This window comes from Lepidochelys olivacea (genome assembly GCF_965140295.1).
Source record: "Lepidochelys olivacea isolate rLepOli2 genome assembly, chromosome: 2".
Classification (NCBI taxonomy): domain Eukaryota; kingdom Metazoa; phylum Chordata; order Testudines; family Cheloniidae; genus Lepidochelys; species Lepidochelys olivacea.
This window is the reverse complement of record NC_140412.1, coordinates 268,769,709-268,790,046: the sequence shown is the minus strand read 5'-3', so window position 1 is coordinate 268,790,046 and position 20,338 is coordinate 268,769,709. Positions and strand designations below refer to the sequence as shown.

General features: G+C 51.1%; 1 protein-coding gene across 1 annotated transcript; it reads right to left on the bottom strand.

The window, feature by feature from the left end:
- Window positions 1-200: 200 nt before the first annotated feature.
- On the bottom strand, window positions 201-8,932 carry LOC311516331 (zinc finger protein 212-like; the record flags this gene model as incomplete). Its single annotated transcript, XM_084620297.1, has 5 exons — window positions 201-4,728; window positions 5,241-5,351; window positions 6,362-6,475; window positions 7,418-7,544; window positions 8,465-8,932. 5 exons carry the CDS (start codon window positions 8,930-8,932, stop codon window positions 3,776-3,778), a joined length of 1,773 nt encoding a protein of 590 aa, XP_084476423.1. The 3' UTR covers window positions 201-3,775.
- Between the last annotated feature and the right edge of the window lie 11,406 nt (window positions 8,933-20,338).

Sequence of the window (20,338 nt, the reverse complement as noted above, 5' to 3'; positions counted from 1 at the left end):
GGCTCTCAACCTTTCCAAACTACTGTATCTATGATACCCCTTTCAGGAGTCTGATTTTTCTTGTGTACCCCAGGTTTTACCTCACCTAAAAACTACTTGCTTACAAAATCAGATATAAAAATGTCACAGCATTTATAAAATAAATAAATTGGAATATTATACTTACATTTCAGTGTATAGTACACAGAGCGGTATAAACAAGTCATTGTCTGTATGAAATTTTAGTTTGTACTGACTTCACTAGTGTTTTTTATGTAGCCTATTGTAAAACTATGCAAATCTCTAGATGAGTTGACATACCCCCTGGAAGACCTCTGCATCCCCCCAGCGGTATGCAGATCCCTGGTTGAGAACCACTGCTCTAGAGGGATCCAAGCTGGATTATTACAGCCCATGGTATGAGAACATACAGGTCTCTCTCACTCCATGGGTGAAACTGGGAATGTCTGTGCTGCAATTAGACACCCACTACTGGCTCGTGCCAGCTGACTCGGCTAAGGGGCTGTTTAATTGCTGTGTGTAGACATTCACCTCTCAGGGTCGTAGAGGCCAGACTCCAGCCCAAGCTTGAATGTCTACACCGCAATTAGCCTAAGCCAGCTGCCACGGGCATCTAACTGCTGTGTAGACATACCCTCAGTGGCTTCAACCTGGCAATAAAAGGAAGAAGCTGAATATCCGAACCTTCTTGAGCCAATTGATGCCTGGGAAACACCTGCTAAATACCAACTTTGGTGCACCCCTGCCTGGCCAGGGTATTTCCTAAACCCACTCACAGGTTGCAGACCCATGTGATGGATCAGAAAAATTCTTTCCACCCCCTCTCTCTGGGGTGCAGGAAGCTCAGCCCGCCTCCCTCAAAAAGCAGCTGCTGAGACATGGATACCCCCATTCTGTTCTGCTGGGGTCCTTTCTTCACTCATGGCCACAACAGAACACAGCCGGTCTTCCTGAAATCTCGTTTGGAGGTCTAGTGGTCAACTAAGACTTAACATGGCCAAAATAGAGCTCCTGATCTTTCCCGCAAAGCTCTCCTCTCGCCCCTTGTGACATTTTTGACTCGTCTCTCTCCTTTAAATCAGACATCCAGGCCATGTCTATATCTTGCCACTTCTTACTGCACCACATCTCTAGTATCTGACCTTTCATCTCTGCCCATGTAGCCAGAATTCTTGTCCAAGTCTTGATCATCTCACATCTTGACTCTCCCTTCCTCTCTGGCCTCAATGTCAGCAATCTCGCAGCCCTCACACACATTCAAAACAGTGTTGCTAAAGTCCTTTTCCTGGCTCATCACTGTCATCCTCTCTTTCCCTCCACTGGCCCCTCCTCTTCAGTCGCATCGAACAAGAAGTCCTCCACAGTGTAGTGCTATCCTATTGGACCTCTTACCTCAGCACACCGTTGACTCTGCCTTTGCTCCACCAATGGTGCCGGCTTCCATTGCTGATTCTCCACTTCTCCCACAACACCACTTACATGTGGGGAAAGCTCCCAGTCAAAATCCATAAAGCCACTACACCTTGTCCTTTAAATCCCTCCTCAAAACTCGAGTCTTCCAAAATGCACGTGAGAAACTGCAACCTGATAATGGCTGGGCAAGTGGAGAGCATCTGGCTAAGAATTTGGATAGTCTCCCCCGCTCATTTGTCTCATCTACCTGATGCATCTTGTCTTGCAGACTGTAGGCTCTTTGGGGCAGGGACTGTCCTGTATTACGTCTGTACAGTGAACAGCAGAATGGGGCCCTGACCTAGGTGGGGCCTGGAGGTGCTATCACAATATCAATGTTATAATTTAACAATAAAGGAGCCTGGGGCCAGGACACTGCTCACGGAAACCAGCTTCTGGCTCTACATCTGCGTGAACAACATGGCGTAGGTGAGTCTCAAAGAACTCTACACGCACAACCAGCTGTTCTCAGCCCCACCGTTCCCTCCCAGCTTGTGTAGGCTGGGCCCACACCCTCTGGACTAGATTTTGAACCCCTTTCTCTCACTGGTGAGCACTTATCCTATGCTCAGTCCCCTGGAAATCAATGGGGCCAGTAACTGCTCCACTATGGGGGTATGGGATTCACAATCAGGCAGATGTGGAGGGTACCAGCCCTCCTAGGATCTTAATCATCTGACAATTATTTCAATAAGCTTTTTTTTGTAATTATCTCAAACTCGTCAGGTAAGAATTCTCTCTGAATCACTCCCCATGCATCGTGGTATTTCAGACCGGACGGATATGTGCAATGGAACATACTGCTGCTGCAGGGCAGGCTGAGCTGCACTGGCAGATGGTCAGTTTCTGACGGTATCTTTGTTTGGCTCTTGATTGTACATTTTATTATTGTGCATTTTGAAAAGAGGATTTGAGAGAACGTACATGTGAACTACTCGCAGAGCAACAGCTCTACCCACGTGGATACGAACAGAGCAGTGGTTCTCAACCTATTTATCATTGTGGGCCGTATATGCGGCCCACAATGTGTTACCGGGGCCACAGGTTGAGAACCACAGCACACACCTCCCTCCCCCGAATTTCCCCCCACAGACCCCTAAGCCCAGCATCTCCCACTCAGAGATCCCTCCATAGAGTGGGGCCAGGAGCAGAGCTCTGGGCGAGGAGCCAAGTGACAGGGACCCTGGACCCCACTGTCTGCGGTCGGGCAGCAGCCCTGATCCTGGACCTGGCCACATGGGACCAGGTGGCAGGGCAGCTGGGTGGCAGGCCTGACACCAATCCCGCGGGGCCGGCCAGCAGCCCCAACGCCAACCCTGGACCCTATTGTGAGGAGCTAGCGGGCAGCAATGGACCCTTGCTGTGCAGAGCCAGCCAGCAGCCCTGGACCCCCAACCCCGCGGGGCTGGATAGCAGCTCCAACCCCGGACCCCGGACTTTTTGGGGCCAGGTGGCAGCCCTGGACGCCAGACCTCTGCTGTGTGGGGCCAGGCCCTGGACCCCCGCCTTTAGCGCACAGCTGGACTGCAGCTGTGTGTTAATTCGGCCACATGCGGGCCAGGGGTTTAGAACTACTGGAACAGAGGAACGTAAATATTAACCAGCTACTTCCCTTGGGGGATGGGTCCAGGTGGAAGAGTCCCCGCTCCACCCCATTCTGGAAAGTCAATGGGACTGAGTCACTCAGGTACTGCGGAAAACGTCCCCCAAGCTGTCTGTTACTTCAATGGGCTCATGGACAGTTATCCAGATTTCATGATGCTCACAGGTTAATAGCAGCCCTGTGATGTCTCAAGCACAGAATCCATCATTTGAATGGTGCCCGAGACACAGCCCCAAGGGAAAGATGTCCACTCCCGTCAAGAACACTGAACATAAGCTAGGGACAGTGACTAAACATTGTAGAAGAAAGCGAACGTGTTCCGTTAACTGACAGAGATGGCTTCCCCTTTCCAATGGGCACCTTACCTGCATACCACCAGCTGGAATCCTGATTGACAGGTCAAACACCTATGAACACTGAAAAGTAGCTCTCGTTGGCTTAAGGAAGATGCAACTACCTTTAGTGTTATGAACTAGCAAGAGAGAAACACAGGAAAAGAACGACAAGCTTCCCAGGGAGCACTGAGCCTGCCTAGCTGTTTTTTGCCCTAGTGGGAATGGACTCAACTGCTAATAAACCAGCAGCCTAGACCTCTCCACGGATCATCCCGCTGACATTTAGTTCTCTGTTCAACACCCAGAGCCTTGGTCTCTCTCCTTTGCTCAGATGCCATCATGATTGTCCCCAGCCAGAGTTCCCTGGTAGCACTTAACACAGCATCTACGGGGGGAACTCCTTGTGCATCAAGGGCAGCGACGCAGGCTCTCCCCTGTGGGTTTTGCCTGGCAGGTCGTGCAAGCGTCTCTGTGCTGCCAGGGTCCCCCAGAGTTTCTCCCCCGTGTGGATGCGTTGGTGTCCCACCAGGTGCTGCTTCCGGGTGAAGCTCTTCCGGCACTCGGTGCACTGGTAGGGCCGCTCTCCCGTGTGCAGGCGTTGGTGGGTCAGGAGGTGCTCCTTCCGCATGAAGGTTTTCCCACACTCGGTACAGCCATACGGTCTCTCCCCAGTGTGGATCATCTGGTGCCTAATGAAGTTCGAATGGTGGTTAAAGCCCCTCCCACATTCGTTGCAGATATACGAGCCCCTGCTCTTCCCCGCGTGACTCCTCTCGTGTATCATGAGGTTGATCTTCAGCCGGAAGCTCTTCTTGCACTCAGCACAGGTGTGCGGCCGGTCCCCCGTGTGGGAGAGCTGATGTTTGCTGAGGCTCGACTTGTGAGGGAAGCTCCGCTCGCACTCAGGGCAGCTATAGAGTCTCTCCCCCAGCTGAACCTCTGGGCAGGATTTGAGACAGTGGTTTTGCTTGAAGCTCTCCCTGCGCTCAGGAGGCGTGTGGGCTCCGGCATGGATCCTCTGGTGCAGTACACACTGCTGCTCATAAAGGAAGCTTTTCCCACATTCAGAACAGACGTACGGTGCCTCTCCTGGGAGGCTCTCCTCTTGGACAATGATCGTGGTGAAGTTACTGAAGTCTCTCTCGCCCGCAGCAGAGTCCTCCAGACTGTTCCCGTCAGGGTATTCCCCCTGGATGCTGACGTTGCCCTGATCGTCACAGATCGGTTCCTGCTCAGGGTACTGGAAAACAGTCTCTTCTGGTGGTCCAGGCAATGTGCTGTACAGCTCCAAGCTCACTGGGATTCCCTCCTCAGCTTTGACTACAACCTCGTTGTCTGCTGGACTCAGAGGAGAAACCAAGAGTTATTAGTTTTCTGTTCCTTGTCCATCCACCACCTGCCTCTCTTGCACCCTGCCATCTTTCTGCTTCCAGGCACCATCTGCCTGAGAAACCTGTGTCACCAACTTACTGCCCCACTCTAAAACTCCTACACAGGCAGACAGCGAACGGGGACTTATGGTGCAATCACAGTACCTCAGTGCCAGCCAAGGAAAAGAGATGCCAGGCTAAGAGACTTAGAGGAGAATGTCCCTTTGGCATAAAAAGGAGAAGAACCAATTCCGTTCCAACCCACCTTCCAAAGAGCCCAAAAAGAGATGGCTGAATGGAAATCAGTCAGGCCTGGTGGGTAGCTGTGACTGAGCCCTGCAAAAGTGATCTGAGAAATGCAGTTTGAGAGAGAGGACTATCTGACAAGATGGGACGCTAAGAGCTGACAAAGGTCTCCCTTGATTGACAGATTCCTGTTGCACTCACTGTTTGAGTCATTCCAATCGCTCGCTCGCTCACCTGTGCTGGGCTCCGTAGAGATCTCTCTCTCCTCCGAGTCCCACTGATCCCTGATGTACAGGTCTTCTTGTTTTATCCACGATACAGTATCATGAGTAAGGCTCAGTGATTCTGTTTGCGAGAGGAGAGAAATTACATTGTGATTAGCTAACATCCACCCATTCCCATGTTTCTATTAGCTAACATTTACACAGAGCACCCAGGTGCTATACAGAGAGAACAGAAAAATAACCCACGCTGAAAGGTGCCTACAGTCTGGGCTTGGTACAACACGATGCAGGGAGAGATGAGAGCAAGCGAGAGGTTTGCACAAAATAAGGCAGGGAAGATGCAGCTTGTGTTGGTTCCTGATTTTTATGTCAATAGAGAAGTTTGGTGTGTATAGTAGGGAACCAGGCTGGATTTCAGGGCTCTTTGCACTTGCACCCGAACATTATGGTACTCAGGGTCACTAGTCCCTTTGGAAAAGCTTGGCCAGTGGGCACAGGGAGTATGAAAAGCAGCAGTCCTTACCTTCCTCTGTCTCTGCTGAAATATGGTTCCTACCTTAATCACGCACCTAGTACAAACCCTCTGTGTTGCATTTCTTAATTCCTGGCTCTCTGCTCCAGAGAAGGCACATAAGCTTTCCTGGCTTCTTTTCCATCTCTGAACCCCTCCATGGCTCTCTCCATCCTGGCTGGCTGAAGTTAGAGCAAACTGCTTCCAAACCAGCCAACTCTGTGGCTTCACTCAGAGCTCTCTCTGTGCCATCCGGCGTACCCGATCAATAAAGAACCACCTCACCCCCCACAGCTGGAGGGAGCGCCTGTTCTTGCGGTGCTCCTCCTTCTCGATCTGCGCATCCAACTCTGTACAGCACTATTTTACCTACCTATCCTGCTTGCAAAGCCTCCATTGCTATAATCTGAGAGTCCTCACACCAAGTATTTATCCTCAGAACACCTCTGTGAGGTAGGACAGATAGGGCATATAGACAACAAGGTCGCAAAGAATGTCTGTCGTAGAGAAGGAATTGAACCTAGGTCTCCCAACTCCCAGGCTAGTGCTCTAACCACCGAGCCATCCTTCCTCTCCTACATCTGGCAGCAAAGCACCTTATGACGCTCCAGATAACTCACCTGTGCTAGGCTCCATTGGGATCACTCTCTCCTCAGAGTCTTCCTGAGCCCCCCTACACGGCTCCTCCCCCCGTTCAATCCTGGACAGAAGGTCAGGTTTGGAGATGGCGTAGTCTGTTCATGTGAGAGGACAGGAAGGGGTGGGAGGGTTAGTCATTGGTACTGAGTATTATTTACGGACAAGCAAGGGTGATTTTAAACCAATCTGCCCTCCCGGTTCAGGCACAGGGAGGAGCCCTCCATTCCTGCAGGCAAGCAGCACGGTGAGAAGCCCAGACCCACACTTTCCTGTGTGCCTATTTCAAACCGCAGCGCCCTCACACAAGCAGGGAGAGAGCTGGCTGCTAGGAGAGAGGGGCTGGTGGGTTGCTTCCCCCGCCCCCCCAAAATTCAGACATCCAAAGGCACAACAGAATAAAGCTATAAGATTTATAAGATTTGCTGTGTATCAGTTTCCTGACTATTGCATCTTTCCTTCTGCTGAGTTTTTAGCTCGAGGTTGGTGATACCAGAAATTGGGAGACATTTTAAAGGCTGGGAGCTAAGGGAGAGAGCGAACACCCAGCACAGCAAAGTAACGACAGCGAGCAGCCGAGTCGTCACTCACCACCCTGGGCAAGAGCACCAGCACCACGAGTCACCGCCCTCCGTCTAGTCTAGCAGCAATGTCAGGGCACATTCACAATGCACAGAGCAGGCCTGGGATATTCCAACTGTGTCAGCACCAGGGTGTGTAGGCTGAACATGTGCAATGATATGGACCTGTTATTCAGGGCTGGAAAGCTGCAGGTGAGCAGTCGCCGCAGATCTCTCATTCTCTGCGGAATGGAAGGAAGGAACGAAGCACAAACTGAAGGCTACAAGCGCTGCTTCGCTGGAACCATCACTGCTGGTGAAAGGTGCCTGTTACACCTTCATCCCTACAGAATGGACAGGGCACAAGCAACAGCGCTGCAAGCTTGCTCTCCTCTCCCAGTCCTCGGAGGGCCATCTCTCGGGTTTACTTCAGCGATCACGGACATTCTAACAGGTGAGTGAAAGAAAACTGATCCTTACCCAGCGAGATCAATGATTCATAGTTGCCTTTCATCACATTCTTGTAAAGGTCTTTCTGCCAATCGTCCAATTTCCCCCACTCCTGCTTGGAGAAATAGACGGAAACATCATCGAATGTCACTGGCACCTGAAATCACAGGGGTAATATAAGTAAAGAATTAAAAACAAAACACGATGTTAACATGACAATATCCACTTAACTTAGGGTTTGCCCTTTGTTTATGGGCCTTCCCTCAGTTTTCTATCCAGGTAACAATGCCAGTATCCAGTCAATCTAGATGAATGCTTGTAGTATGAATACAAGACACTAAATTATATGCTTTATTTGTGTTCAGACAGTGCATAAGGGGCCCTGTCCTCCAAACCCTCAATCACGCAGAAAGTCTTTACTCATGTGACTTCAGTGGGGCTACACACCCTGAGTTGGTGTGCTAAATCAGATGAGAATCTTGCGAGTCAATCTAAAAAAAAAAAAAAAAAAGAGCAAATCTATGTGGCAAAATATGTCCTTTGTTAAGTTTCAGTGCTTATTGCTTCTGTTCCTCTTGGCCCCTAGGATTCATGTTACCTTGACCTGCTCAGATATAGAATATAGCCTCTTTACCTGAAATTTGTTTTAATATACATCAGCAGCTACACCATCAAGGCTTTCCCTGCCTCTTCACTGCTCAAACACCTTGTTTTATTTTTCTCATTAAAGACAAATTTAAACGAGCAATTCAGCACTTCTGCCATTTTAAACTCCTGATCATTTATCAATTTTTTTCTCCTCGGATAAGTTTGCAAAAGGCCTTCTTATTCCTCTTAGCTCCACAGAAATCAGACTGCCTACAGACGCAGGGATGGAGCAGAATCCAAATAACTTGGTAAGCGAGGATGGAAGCAGCCAGAGAGTGGAGGAGGAAAACCACACACTACATATTATATTAAAATAAAAGAGTACATAAGATACAAAATAGGATCATTTCTCTTCAATTCCCCTTTCAATATCTAATCCAACTTCAAAACTTTATATCTCCCCCTCAGCACCAGCTGGGATATCGTTACCTTGGGGACTTCTCCCTTAGTGCCCGGGGGGAGCCTCAGGATCCAGAAGTTCCTGTTCTTCAGCAGGTTCTCCATGTTCTCCAGCCTCCTCTGCATCAGTCCATATTCCTGGATCAGAGATCCCAGCATGGCTAGTTGGTTACTAAACTCCATCATTCCTTTTTCTGTGTCACATATTTTCTTCTCAGCTGTCCCTGTTCTGCCCTCCAGACTCAGTAACCGTGAGGCATGGGAATCCACCTTCCTCTCCAAGGCTTGAATAGCAGCCACTACAGTCCACAGGGAGATCTCTGCAGTTTGCAGCTGCGTTTCTCCCACAGCAGTTTGCTTGGGGACAACGTGGGGTTGCAGAGGAGCCGAGTGCAGGGACTCCATGTCCCATTCCTGAGCCTGGGTGCAAGGACAGAAATTGAGAGAATTGAGGTCTTGGTCCAACCTAGGAGAGTCTCCTCCAGCCCTTGTCTCCATGAGATCATTGTACCAATTTAACTAAATCAGTTAAGAAACTGCAGCACCCATGTGAGGGCACTTTGACTTCAATGTAAAAGTGCCCTATATCCACGTAGCTTAAGTCAGTTCCTTACTGACAGGCAAAGGCTGGGGGTAGATTTCTTAGACCACAGTGTGAGCATCTGAGATGTCAATGTCCAGCCTGCTGGTTTGCCTGCTATTTTCTATTTTGAAGCCAGAGAAATAATTGCACATCTACCTAATCCCGGGCATGTTTTTACAGCTGTTCATTTTAATTTTAGTAAATCTTTTTTGTGGACACTGCCCTAAACCCGCTAAGATAGCACCCCCCCCCCCAACAGGCGGCGGTAACATGGAGCACTAGGAGGATGGGAAACACACGGATCCGTTCCAGGGGGTTCGCAGAAGTTTGCAGAACGTGGACCGCGGCCCTGCGCATCATCGCGCTTCCTACTGGCCATCAAACACACGAAGCGCCCCGGAGGAAAAGGCAGCCGCTGTTTACATGGCAAAGTAGCCCGAAGACAGCAGCGCTGTCACGTTTGCCTGGAGCGCAAGCAGGCGAAGATTTGCAAAGTCGGGGCTCACGTTTTGGCTCCGGCACTTGGGTGCCCCGGTTTGAAAACCCCCCCAAACCAGAGCAGGCAGGGAAGGCTCCGCACAGGTGTAGAAGGCCTTTTGGGGCGAGAGGAGAGCGAGGCCCAGGCGACCAGCCGGGTGCTCGGTGTCTCTAAGGCACAAAGACCGGGGCGTTTGCCGCGCCAGGCAGCCTGGCCCCCTTCCTGCAAACCCCCTGCCCGGCCCTGGCTCGCCGGCCCCGCTCGGCGCCCAGCGCTGCCCGCCCCTGCACCGGCCCCAGCCCGGCAGCACCGCGCTCCCGGGGCCCGGGCCGGGCGGGGAGAAGCTCCCGGGGCCCCCCCGCCCGCCGGGCCCTTACCTGGGCAGCGGCCCGCTCGGCCATGGCCCCCCCGGGCGGGGCTGCTCCCGCGGGCCCGGCCCGGCCGAGCCCCGCTCCCGCTGCGGGCTGGGCAGAGTCCCGGCGCCGCCTCGCCACGGGCCGGCCCCGCTGCCGGGCGGAGCAGAGCGAGCGCGGCCCGCAGGGAGGGAGGGAGCCGCGGCCTGGCTGCCGGGGCCGGGAGCGGCGGGGCGGGGCCGGCGGGGGGCGGGGCCGGCGGGGAGCGGGGCGGCAGCGGCCCCTGGCGGCGGGGATCGCGGCGCCGGGCGCGCTCCGGGGCGGGGCCCCCCTGGACTGGCGCGCAGCCCCGACGGGCTCTAGGGCGAGCCTGGGCTCGGCCCGCGCTCGCAGCGGGCCCCGGCTCCCCGGCAGCGTTGCGCCCCGCAGCGATGGGGGCCAGGGGCCTGTCGCGCTGCTGCTTCCTTCCCCCGGTTATCGAGGTCTCCGTGGGCCCCCCCCCAGCCATGCCCGTTGCGAGCCGCTCCGCCGGCGGATCACACCCGCCCGGGGTCACCGGGAGCGCTGAGGGCGCATTGTCCATGGCCCCGGCTGGTCGGTGCCATCCAGCAGGCAGGGGGGCGGGAGCCGGGAGCAGCAGCTGGAAAGCTCGTCTCCCTGGCCCGCAGAAGTTGGCCCAATAACTGATGTGAGCTCACCCACCCAGCCGCTGGAAAATTTTTAGAGTGGGGGTGCTGAGAGCCCTTGAACCAAACCGTGCAACCCCGCTATGCAAGGGATGTGCGTGTGAACACGGGCAAGTCCTGCTTTCTGGGCAGGTCACCCCCGCAATGGGTCTGCGCATTCGTGTCCCCCCCGCCAACCCTCCTTTCCAAAGCGCATTGGGGTCTATAGAGGCACCCGGTGCTGCCGGTCACATTTCACAGAAGGGAAACAAGCCCCAGAGGCTGGGCATGTCTTGCCTCATTTGCTGTGTGCTGCGCTGGATCAAGACACTAAACAAGCAGCCTTTCAACTGGTGGGGCTCTGACCCTTGTAAATGCCATAAGGTCACATGGCCTCAGTGGATCCATCCTAAAGCAGAGCTGGTAGGTCTTCCGGTTGGTCTGAGACCTGCCGATGAAAGGAGGCTTTAGCAGGACATCTGCTCAACGTGCAGCAGCCGCCAAAAAAGCCAACAGACTGTTAGGAACCGTTAGGAAAGGAATATAGTTAATAAGATGGAAAATATCATAATGCCTCTATATACAGCCATGGTATGCCCACAGTTTGAATGCTGAGTGTAGTTCTGATCACCTCATCTCAAAAAAGATGGATTAGAATTGGAAAAGGTACAGAGAAGGGCAACAAACATGATTAGAGTTATGGAACAGCCAAGGAGAGATTAATAAGACTGGGACTGTACAGCTTGGAATAGAGATGACTGGGGGGTGGGATATGATAGAGATCTGTAAAATCATGACTGGCTGTGGAGAAAGTGAATAGGGAAAGGTTACTTACCCCTTCACATCACACAAGAACTAGGGCGTGACCCAGTGTGCCTAGGGCAACCCTCACTGGAAATGCCAAGGTCAGGGCAGGCTGCAAAAGGGAGAGCAGATACTCCCAAAACTGGTGGTTAACACTGAAGTTAAACTCCCCAACCAGTCACAAACTGCACTTCTGATCCTTCATACTGGTTATCACGAAGCATAAAAAAGGAATCACACAGTCCTCTCATTGCACTCCAGTCTCTGGCTCCCAATCAGCGTCTAGGTTCAGTAAGGGGAGGAGTAATTTAAAACTCTGCTCACTATACAACATGTTCTTCTGACCCTCAAAGGGCCAGCCGCATTGCCAAGTTAGTACTAGTTTGGATCTTAAATCCCACACCGCCAGCCAATCCTTTAGTGTCTGAAACTAAAGGTTTATTATCAAGAAAAAAAGAAAGAACAAGAAGAGAGTTGTTAAATGGTAAAACAGTCACATACATACAAAGACTTCAAAGTCCATAGATGAGGTTCTTAGCAGTATTGCATGAGTCTGCAGGCTTGAAAGTCCCTCTAGAACACATCCACAGCTGGGATGGGTCATTCAATCCTTTGTTCAGAGCTTCAGTTTGTAGCAAAGTTCCTCCAGAGGTAAGAGGCAGGAATGAAGACAAAATGGAGAGGATGCAGCTGTCTTTTTATAGTCTTTTGCCATGCAGCTTGTGCTTCCTTTGTTTCAAACACAAGCTGCCCAGCACATGGCATGGAAACCTTAGAGTTCTGTCCATAGGCGTGTCCCTGCATGCCTTGCTGAATCATAAGATGTAGCCCCTGAACCTTTCAATGGGTTCATTGTATAGCTGATATCCCTTGATGGGCCATCAAGCAGGCTGTTGCCAATCTGTCTGGGAGCGTCACCCAGATGCAGAGCACAAGTTTGGAAATACAGATATAACATGCATATCTATAACTTACAATACAAAGGTGATACAAGCATATATTAAAAAGATTATCATACTTGGCAAATTACAGTATAACATTTGTACAGATACCTTACATGGCATACCTGGCACAACTCATTGCAATTTTACAATATTGGTATTCATAATATCCTAAAGTGTCCCCCAGATTCCATACAGCATCACAAAAGGGTCACCCAATTAAACTAACAGGCAGCAGGTTTAAAACAAACTTCAGGAAGTACTTCTTTACCCAATGCACAGTCAACCTGTGAAAATCATTGTGAAGGCCAAAAGTATAACTGGGTTCAAAAAATAATTCGATATGTTCATGGTGGATAGGTTCATCAATGGGTATTAGCCAGGATGGCCATCCTCTAGGTGTCCCTAAACCTCCAACTGCCAGAAGCTGGGTATGGGCGACAGGAGATGGATCACTTGATAGTTGCCCTGTTCTGTTCATTCCCTCTGGGTCACCTGGCATTGGCCACTGTCAGAAGACAGGATACTAGGTTAGATGGACCTTTGGTCTGACCCAGTCTGGCCACTCTTACATTATGTTCTTATGAGATTGGCACAGGGCTGAATGTTTCAAAAGCAACTAGTGATATGAATGTGATGGGGTACCCAGGGTGCAGCTTGGGACTGTGGGACTGCTGTGCCCCCCTGAACTCTCTCCAGCCTGGGCTGTCTCTCACAATGCCTTGCTAGGGACCAGCAGCAAACCCCTCCAGGTGCTGTGATCGCTCAGCATAACCACATGTGGAGCGCCCACACCCAGCTAGATGGCATGAATGCTCCCAGAGCCACTCATGAATCATCCAGAGAAAGGCACCAACATAAGAACACCAGCCAGATCCCCCCAGCTCCTAGCACTGTACCCCAGAAATATAATGTCTTGCACTGCTCAAGATGAGCAATGCAGATTTATTAATTGGTTCACCACTTCATCAATGGAAAGTGGACATACACCAGCCTTTGCAGAGCCTGAGCAGATTTACCAAACACTTCATACAAACTCACTGGTAAAGATAAACAGTAAAACAAATTTATTGACTACAACATATAGATTTTAAGTGACTATAAGTGATAGGCAAAAAGTCAGTGTTAGTTACCAACAGAAAATAAAATATAAGCACGCAGTCTAAAGTCTCAACCCTATTAGACTGGGCAACATCTAGATTAAGCAGTTTTTCTCACCCCACTGGATACTGCAGTTCATAGTACACAGATATCACACTTGAAACGTAGGCCAGTCTCCTCTGTTGGAGTCTTAAGTCTTCTCAGTGTCGTTCCTTGCAGCATCAGTGAGGGCAGGAGAAAGATGAAGAGTGGGCCTGCTGTGTTCTGTTTTATACCCTCAGTCCCATGTGCTTGGGGAGCACAAGTCCAGGCCTGTCTGGGTGCATTGCTGAGTCTCCAGGCAAGGATGAGCAATTCCCTTGGTGTGGCCTCATGCAGGTGAGTCATTGAATTGTAGCTCCCTTGCTGGACAATGGCGGTTGATGGGTTGTTTGACACCCCGCCTGGGCATTTAATACTTTCCTTGCTGTTGCCTCTGGGGAGCAAGTATCTGGCAGATTCCCCGATTTACAGCATGTTTTAGTGACAACCATACTACACAATTCTCATAACTTCCTGTGCATTAATGATATACATATATGGATAGAGAAATGACTTTCAGCAGATCATAGCTTTCTCCTGATACCTCACACAGTCTGCTTTATATGCAAGATCACAATTATATACAGATGAGGAATATGGGGGTTACAAGATGCTCCCCCCAAGGTATAGTATGTCACAATGAGGTGACGTGTTTGGGTGTCCAAATTGAAATATGTGAATGGGGCCCAAGGTTTTTTTAGTGCTGAGCAACCTCTCTCTGAAAATCAGGACTCTTTCAGATGGCTCACATTGGGCACTTGGAAATCAGGGCACCCAAAATCCCCCATTATTGATGAAAATTGAGGCCACAGATTTATTATTAGTTTTAGCTACAGTGGTTTATTTTGGGGGCTTGGTATTTTGCAGTCACTCTGCACCCCTAGCATGCAACACAGGATTTGCATAAACCTGGCTCCTCCCCCTCCCCCAGCCCTAGCCTTCCCCCGTCATCGCCTTCCACCCTTGCCTGTGTGGGTCTGGTGCAGAGATCCTGAGCCCTGGTCTACACTAGGACTTTAGGTCGAATTTAGCAGCGTTAAATCGATTTAAACCTGCACCCATCCACACAATGAAGCCCTTTATTTCGACTTAAAGGGCTCTTAAAATCGATTTCCTTACTCCACCCCTGACAAGTGGATTAGCGCTTAAATCGACGTTGCCGGCTCGAATTTGGGGTACTGTGGACACAATTCGATGGTATTGGCCTCCGGGAGCTATCCCAGAGTGCTCCATTCTGACCGCTCTGGACAGCACTCTCAACTCAGATGCACTGGCCAGGTAGACAGGAAAAGAACCGCGAACTTTTGAATCTTATTTCCTGTTTGGCCAGCGTGGCAAGCTGCAGGTGACCATGCAGAGCTCATCAGCACAGGTGACCATGATGGAGTCCCAGAATCGCAAAAGAGCTCCAGCATGGACCGAACGGGAGGTACGGGATCTGGGAATCACTGTAGAACAAAGCATTGCAGTGTATGTTTGCTGGCATTCAACCAAAATCCGTTCTTTATCTCTCTGTGTTATCCTCAGGAGAGTGAGATATAATTCATGGTCACCTGGTTGAAATAGAGTGGTTTTCTTCAGGGGACACTCAGAGGAGCCCGTTCCTGCTGGGCTGTTTGCCTGTGGCTAAACAGAAATGTTCCCCGCTGTTAGCCACAGAGAGGGGGGAAGGTTGAGGGGGTAGTCACGCGGTGGAAGGAGGCAAAATGCGACCTTGTAACGAAAGCACATGTGCTATGTATGTAATGTTAACAGCAAGGTTTACCCTGAAAGAGTGTAGCGACTGTTTTATAAAATGTGTCTTTTTAAATACCGCTGTCCCTTTTTTTTTCTCCACCAGCTGCATGTGTTTCAATGATCACAGGATCTTCTCCTTCCCAGAGGCTAGTGAAGCTTAGAAAGAAAAAAAAACGCACTCGCGATGAAATGTTCTCCGAGCTCATGCTGTCCTCCCACACTAACAGAGCACAGACGAATGCGTGGAGGCAAATAATGTCAGAGTGCAGGAAAGCACAAAATGACCGGGAGGAGAGGTGGCGGGCTGAAGAGAGTAAGTGGAGGGCTGAAGAGAGTAAGTGGCGGGCTGAAGACAGGGCTGAAGCTCAAATGTGGCGGCAGCGTGATGAGAGGAGGCAGGATTCAGTGCTGAGGCTGCTGGAGGACCAAACCAGTATGCTCCAGTGTATGGTTGAGCTGCAGCAAAGGCAGCTGGAGCACAGACTGCCACTGCAGCCCCTCTGTAACCAACCGCCCTCCTCCCCAAGTTCCAGAGCCTCCACACCCAGACGCCCAAGAACGCGGTGGGGGGGCCTCCGGCCAACCAGCCACTCCACCACAGAGGATTGCCCAAAAAAAAGAAGGCTGTCATTCAATAAATTTTAAAGTTGTAAACTTTTAAAGTGCTGTGCTTAAAGTGCTGTGTGGCATTTTCCTTCCCTCCTCCACCACCCCTCCTGGGATACCTTGGTAGTCATCCCCCTATTTGTGTGATGAATGAATAACGAATGCATGACTGTGAAGCAGCAATGACTTTATTGCCTCTGCAAGCAATGATTAAAGGGAGGAGGGGAGGGTGGTTAGCTTACAGGGAAGTAGAGTGAACCAAGGGGCGGGGGGTTTCATCAAGGAGAAACAAACAGAACTTTCACACCGTAGCCTGGCCAGTCATGAAACTGGTTTTCAAAGCTTCTCTGATGCGTACCGCGCCCTCCTGTGCTCTTCTAACCGCCCTGGTGTCTGGCTGCGCGTAACCAGCAGCTAGGCGATTTGCCTCAACCTCCCACCCCGCCATAAACGTCTCCCCCTTACTCTCACAGATATTGTGGAGCACACAGCAAGCAGTAATAACAGTGGGAATATTGGTTTCGCTGAGGTCTAAGCGAGTCAGTAAACTGCACCAGCGCGCCTTTAAACGTCCAAATGCACATTCTACCACCATTCTGCACTTGCTCAGCCTGTAGTTGAACAGCTCCTGACTACTGTCCAGGCTGCCTGTGTATGGCTTCATGAGCCATGGCAGTAAGGGGTAGGCTGGGTCCCCAAGGATACATATAGGCATTTCAACATCCCCAACAGGTATTTTCTGGTCTGGGAATAAAGTCCCTTCCTGCAGCTTTTGAAACAGACCAGAGTTCCTGAGGATGCGAGCACGATGCACCTTTCCCGGCCATCCCACGTTGATGTTGGTGAAACGTCCCTTGTGATCCACCAGAGCTTGCAGCACTATCAAAAAGTACCCCTTGCGGTTTATGTACTCGCCGGCTTGGTGCTCCGGTGCCAAGATAGGGATATGGGTTCCGTCTATGGCCCCACCACAGTTAGGGAATCCCATTGCAGCAAAGCCATCCACCATGACCTGCACATTTCCCAGGGTCACTACCCTTGATATCAGCAGATCTTTGATTGCATGGGCTACTTGCATCACAGCAGCCCCCACTGTAGATTTGCCCACTCCAAATTGATTCCCAACTGACCGGTAGCTGTCTGGCGTTGCAAGCTTCCACAGGGCTATCGCCACTCGCTTCTCAACTGTGAGGGCTGCTCTCATCTTGGTATTCATGCGCTTCAGGGCAGGGGAAAGCAAGTCACAAAGTTCCATGAAAGTGCCCCTACGCATGCGAAAGTTTCGCAGCCACTGGGAATCGTCCCAGACCTGCAACACTATGCGGTCCCACCAGTCTGTGCTTGTTTCCCGAGCCCAGAATCGGCGTTCCACAGCATGAACCTGCCCCATTAGCACCATGATGCATGCATTGTCAGGGCCCATGCTTTCAGAGAAATCTGTGTCCATGTCCTGATCACTCACGGGACCGCGCTGACGTCGCCTCCTCGCCCGGTATCGCGTCGCCATGTTCTGGTGCTGCATATACTGCTGGATAATGCGTGTGGTGGTTAATGTGCTCCTAATTGCCAAAGTGAGCTGAGCGGCCTCCATGCTTGCCTTGGTATGGCGTCCGCACAGAAAAAAGGCGCGGAACGATTGTCTGCCGTTGCTCTGATGGAGGGAGGGGCGACTGACGACACAGCTTACAGGGTTGGCTTCAGGGAGCTAAAATCAACAAAGGGTGTGCCTGTACATCAAGGAGTATTTCAGGCAGGACTGCACAGAGGGTTCCAATAAGAAATGGTGCACCTAAGTTATCGTTGTTATTGGAACAAGGAGGTTAGCCTGGCCTCTGATTGATACATGGCTAGATTTACCTCGCTGCACCTTCTCTGTGAGTGACTGCAGTGTGATCTAGACAGGGGAGGAGGCAAATGAGTACAAAACAAATCTGGTCTATTTCTTGTTCTGACCCACTCCATCTATCTTTTACATCTTTGGCTGGCAGCAGACGGTGCAGAAGGACTGCATGCCATCCACATCTCATGGCTGCTCAGCAGAAGATGGTACAGTACGACTGCTAGCAATCCTCATCTCTTGCCTGCCTGGCAGAAGATGGTACAGTACGACTGCTAGCAGTCCGTATCGCCTGCCCGCTCACCATAAGACGGTTCAATAGGACTGCAGGACTAAAGAGAATGACCTGGTCAAGTCACTCCAAATTTAGTCCCTGTGCCCATGTCTGCCCAGGTGCTCCCAGCTGACGTGGCCAGGAGCACCTCGGACACGACGAGGACGACTACCAATCGTATTGCACCGTCTGCTGCCAGAAGGCAATGGGTTGCTGCTACTGTGCAGCAAAGCCGTACCGCGTCTGCCAGCACCCAGGAGACATAGGGTGACGGTTACCTGAGCGGGCTCCATTCTTGCCGTGGTATGGCGTCTGCACAGGTAACTCAGGAAAAAAGGCGCGAAATGATTGTCTGCCCTTGCTTTCACGGAGGGAGGGAGGGAACGGGGGCCTGACGATATGTACCCAGAACCACCCGCGACAATGTTTTAGCCCCATCAGGCATTGGGATCTCAACCCAGAATTCCAATGGGCAGCGGAGACTGCGGGAACTGTGGGATAGCTACCCACAGTGCAACGCTCCGGAAGTCGATGCTTGCCTCGGTACTGTGGAAGCGCTCCGCCGAGTTAATGCACTTAATGCACTTAGAGCATTTTCTGTGGGGACACACACACTCGAATATATAAAACCGATTTCTAAAAAACTGACTTCTATAAATTCGACCTAATTTCGTAGTGTAGACATACCCTGAGTGAAACTATACAGGGCTTGCACTTGTGCTGTACAGGGGTGGGGGGTAATTGTTGCTTTTATTTTAAATCTAGGAAATTAAATACCAAAAATGGCATTAAAAATGTGAAGGATGCAATGTGAAACACTTGAAGATCAGGAAACGACCAAGTTGCAGTTGTGTGAAATGGAGGTTTAACTCCAAGGAAAATTTTACATTTAAAGGACTGGACATTGGATTTAACACTCGCTATTAACATAAAAGGAAAAGACATTCACACTCACAGATCTCACTGATGATGAAGTAGCTAGGAGCACACACCAATATGTATTTAGCCAGGATTTAAAGGCTGAGAGTATGTCATGTAAGGTCCTGCACTATGTTTCCAGGAAGAGTGGGATCCTTCGGGAGGTCGGCCCTGTCTGATCACCCCGAGATTCCTGTTGGGGGTGGCTCAGACCGGAGATGAAAACGGGAGCTCAACTGGCAGAGACGATTTTACTTGAACAGTTCTCCCAGATATTCCCCCCTGGGGAAAAGGACGAGTCCTATGGCATCGACCTGAGGCAACCTGGCAGCTAAGACCCCTGTGATGATGATGCCTTGCAAGGGGCCTGTTAGGGCTAGCACAGGCCAATGAGAAAACTGGCCACACCACAACAAGGGCACAGATAAGGTTGTTTGGTCTGAAAAATGACCATGCGCCATCCTTACACCTGCTGGCTGGTGGCTGGTTTCACCAGCTCTTCCGCCAGGGATGGAGGCAGCTTCTCTGTCATGTTTTGTATTGAATTAAAACCAAGGCCTTGCTCTTGCAGCAGGGGGATCCACCCAGGCACAAGGACCCATCGAAATGCACCCCGCTGCAGGATGCGTTATCGCTGTGGGTGGCCAAAACTCTGGGCTACCTCTCAGGTTTTCCGCACCAAGCTTCAGAGAACATTATTCCAGGGCTCCCCCGACAGGCATGGTCTGTTCTCCCCTCTCCCGCCATATGCCACCCCTTTTCTCCTTCCCCTGCATGTTCTTCTTTTCTCACCTTCTCCATCTCCCCTCAACCCTGTGTGGGCTCAAGGGTTTCCAAAGTCTGGATCTCCCTCCCTGTTCTCCAAAGTTCACCCCCTCCTTTCCCCCCTGTCCTGCAGTTCTTCAGCCCTCCCATCTAACCCCCCAGCCCATTGCCAACCCTGCTCCTCACTTCCCCTGGAAGAAGCCCAGACCTCAGAGCTGTCTCCAGCTCAGGAGATCTGCTCAGCCTAGCTAGGGGTTTAGGTGTGTTATTGTTACAATGTCAGAACAGACAAGCTAGTTACACCGTAGGGGGAATAATCATCATTTATTAGGTGCCAGGACACAGAAGACGCGGTCCCTGCCCCCGAAGAACTTACAGTCTAATCAGCCAACACAAACACATCTAGCCATATCCACAGCTTACACTGGTCATGGGGGAGGAGGGTAAAGGTGGAGTAAGTGTGGGGGGTAGCAGATCAGCAGTGGGGGAAGGGTACGGGGTGGAGGCTCTCAAGGAAACCAGGGGGTCAGAGTGGAGAAAACTGCAGAGAGGTAAAAGAGACAGACTAGCACCCGACAGGACCCGGTCCCAGAGGGAACCTACCCCGTCACAGCTGGTTCATAGCTTCCCTCCATCTCCTGGCATGCTTTGGAGAGCCTGGTTGGTGGGGTGACTTCAAAGCTGTCTTCACTTTAGTTTCGGGCAGATGCTAACCAGCAGCACACCAATGGGCTGCCCCCAGCACAGAAATCCTTCAGTGA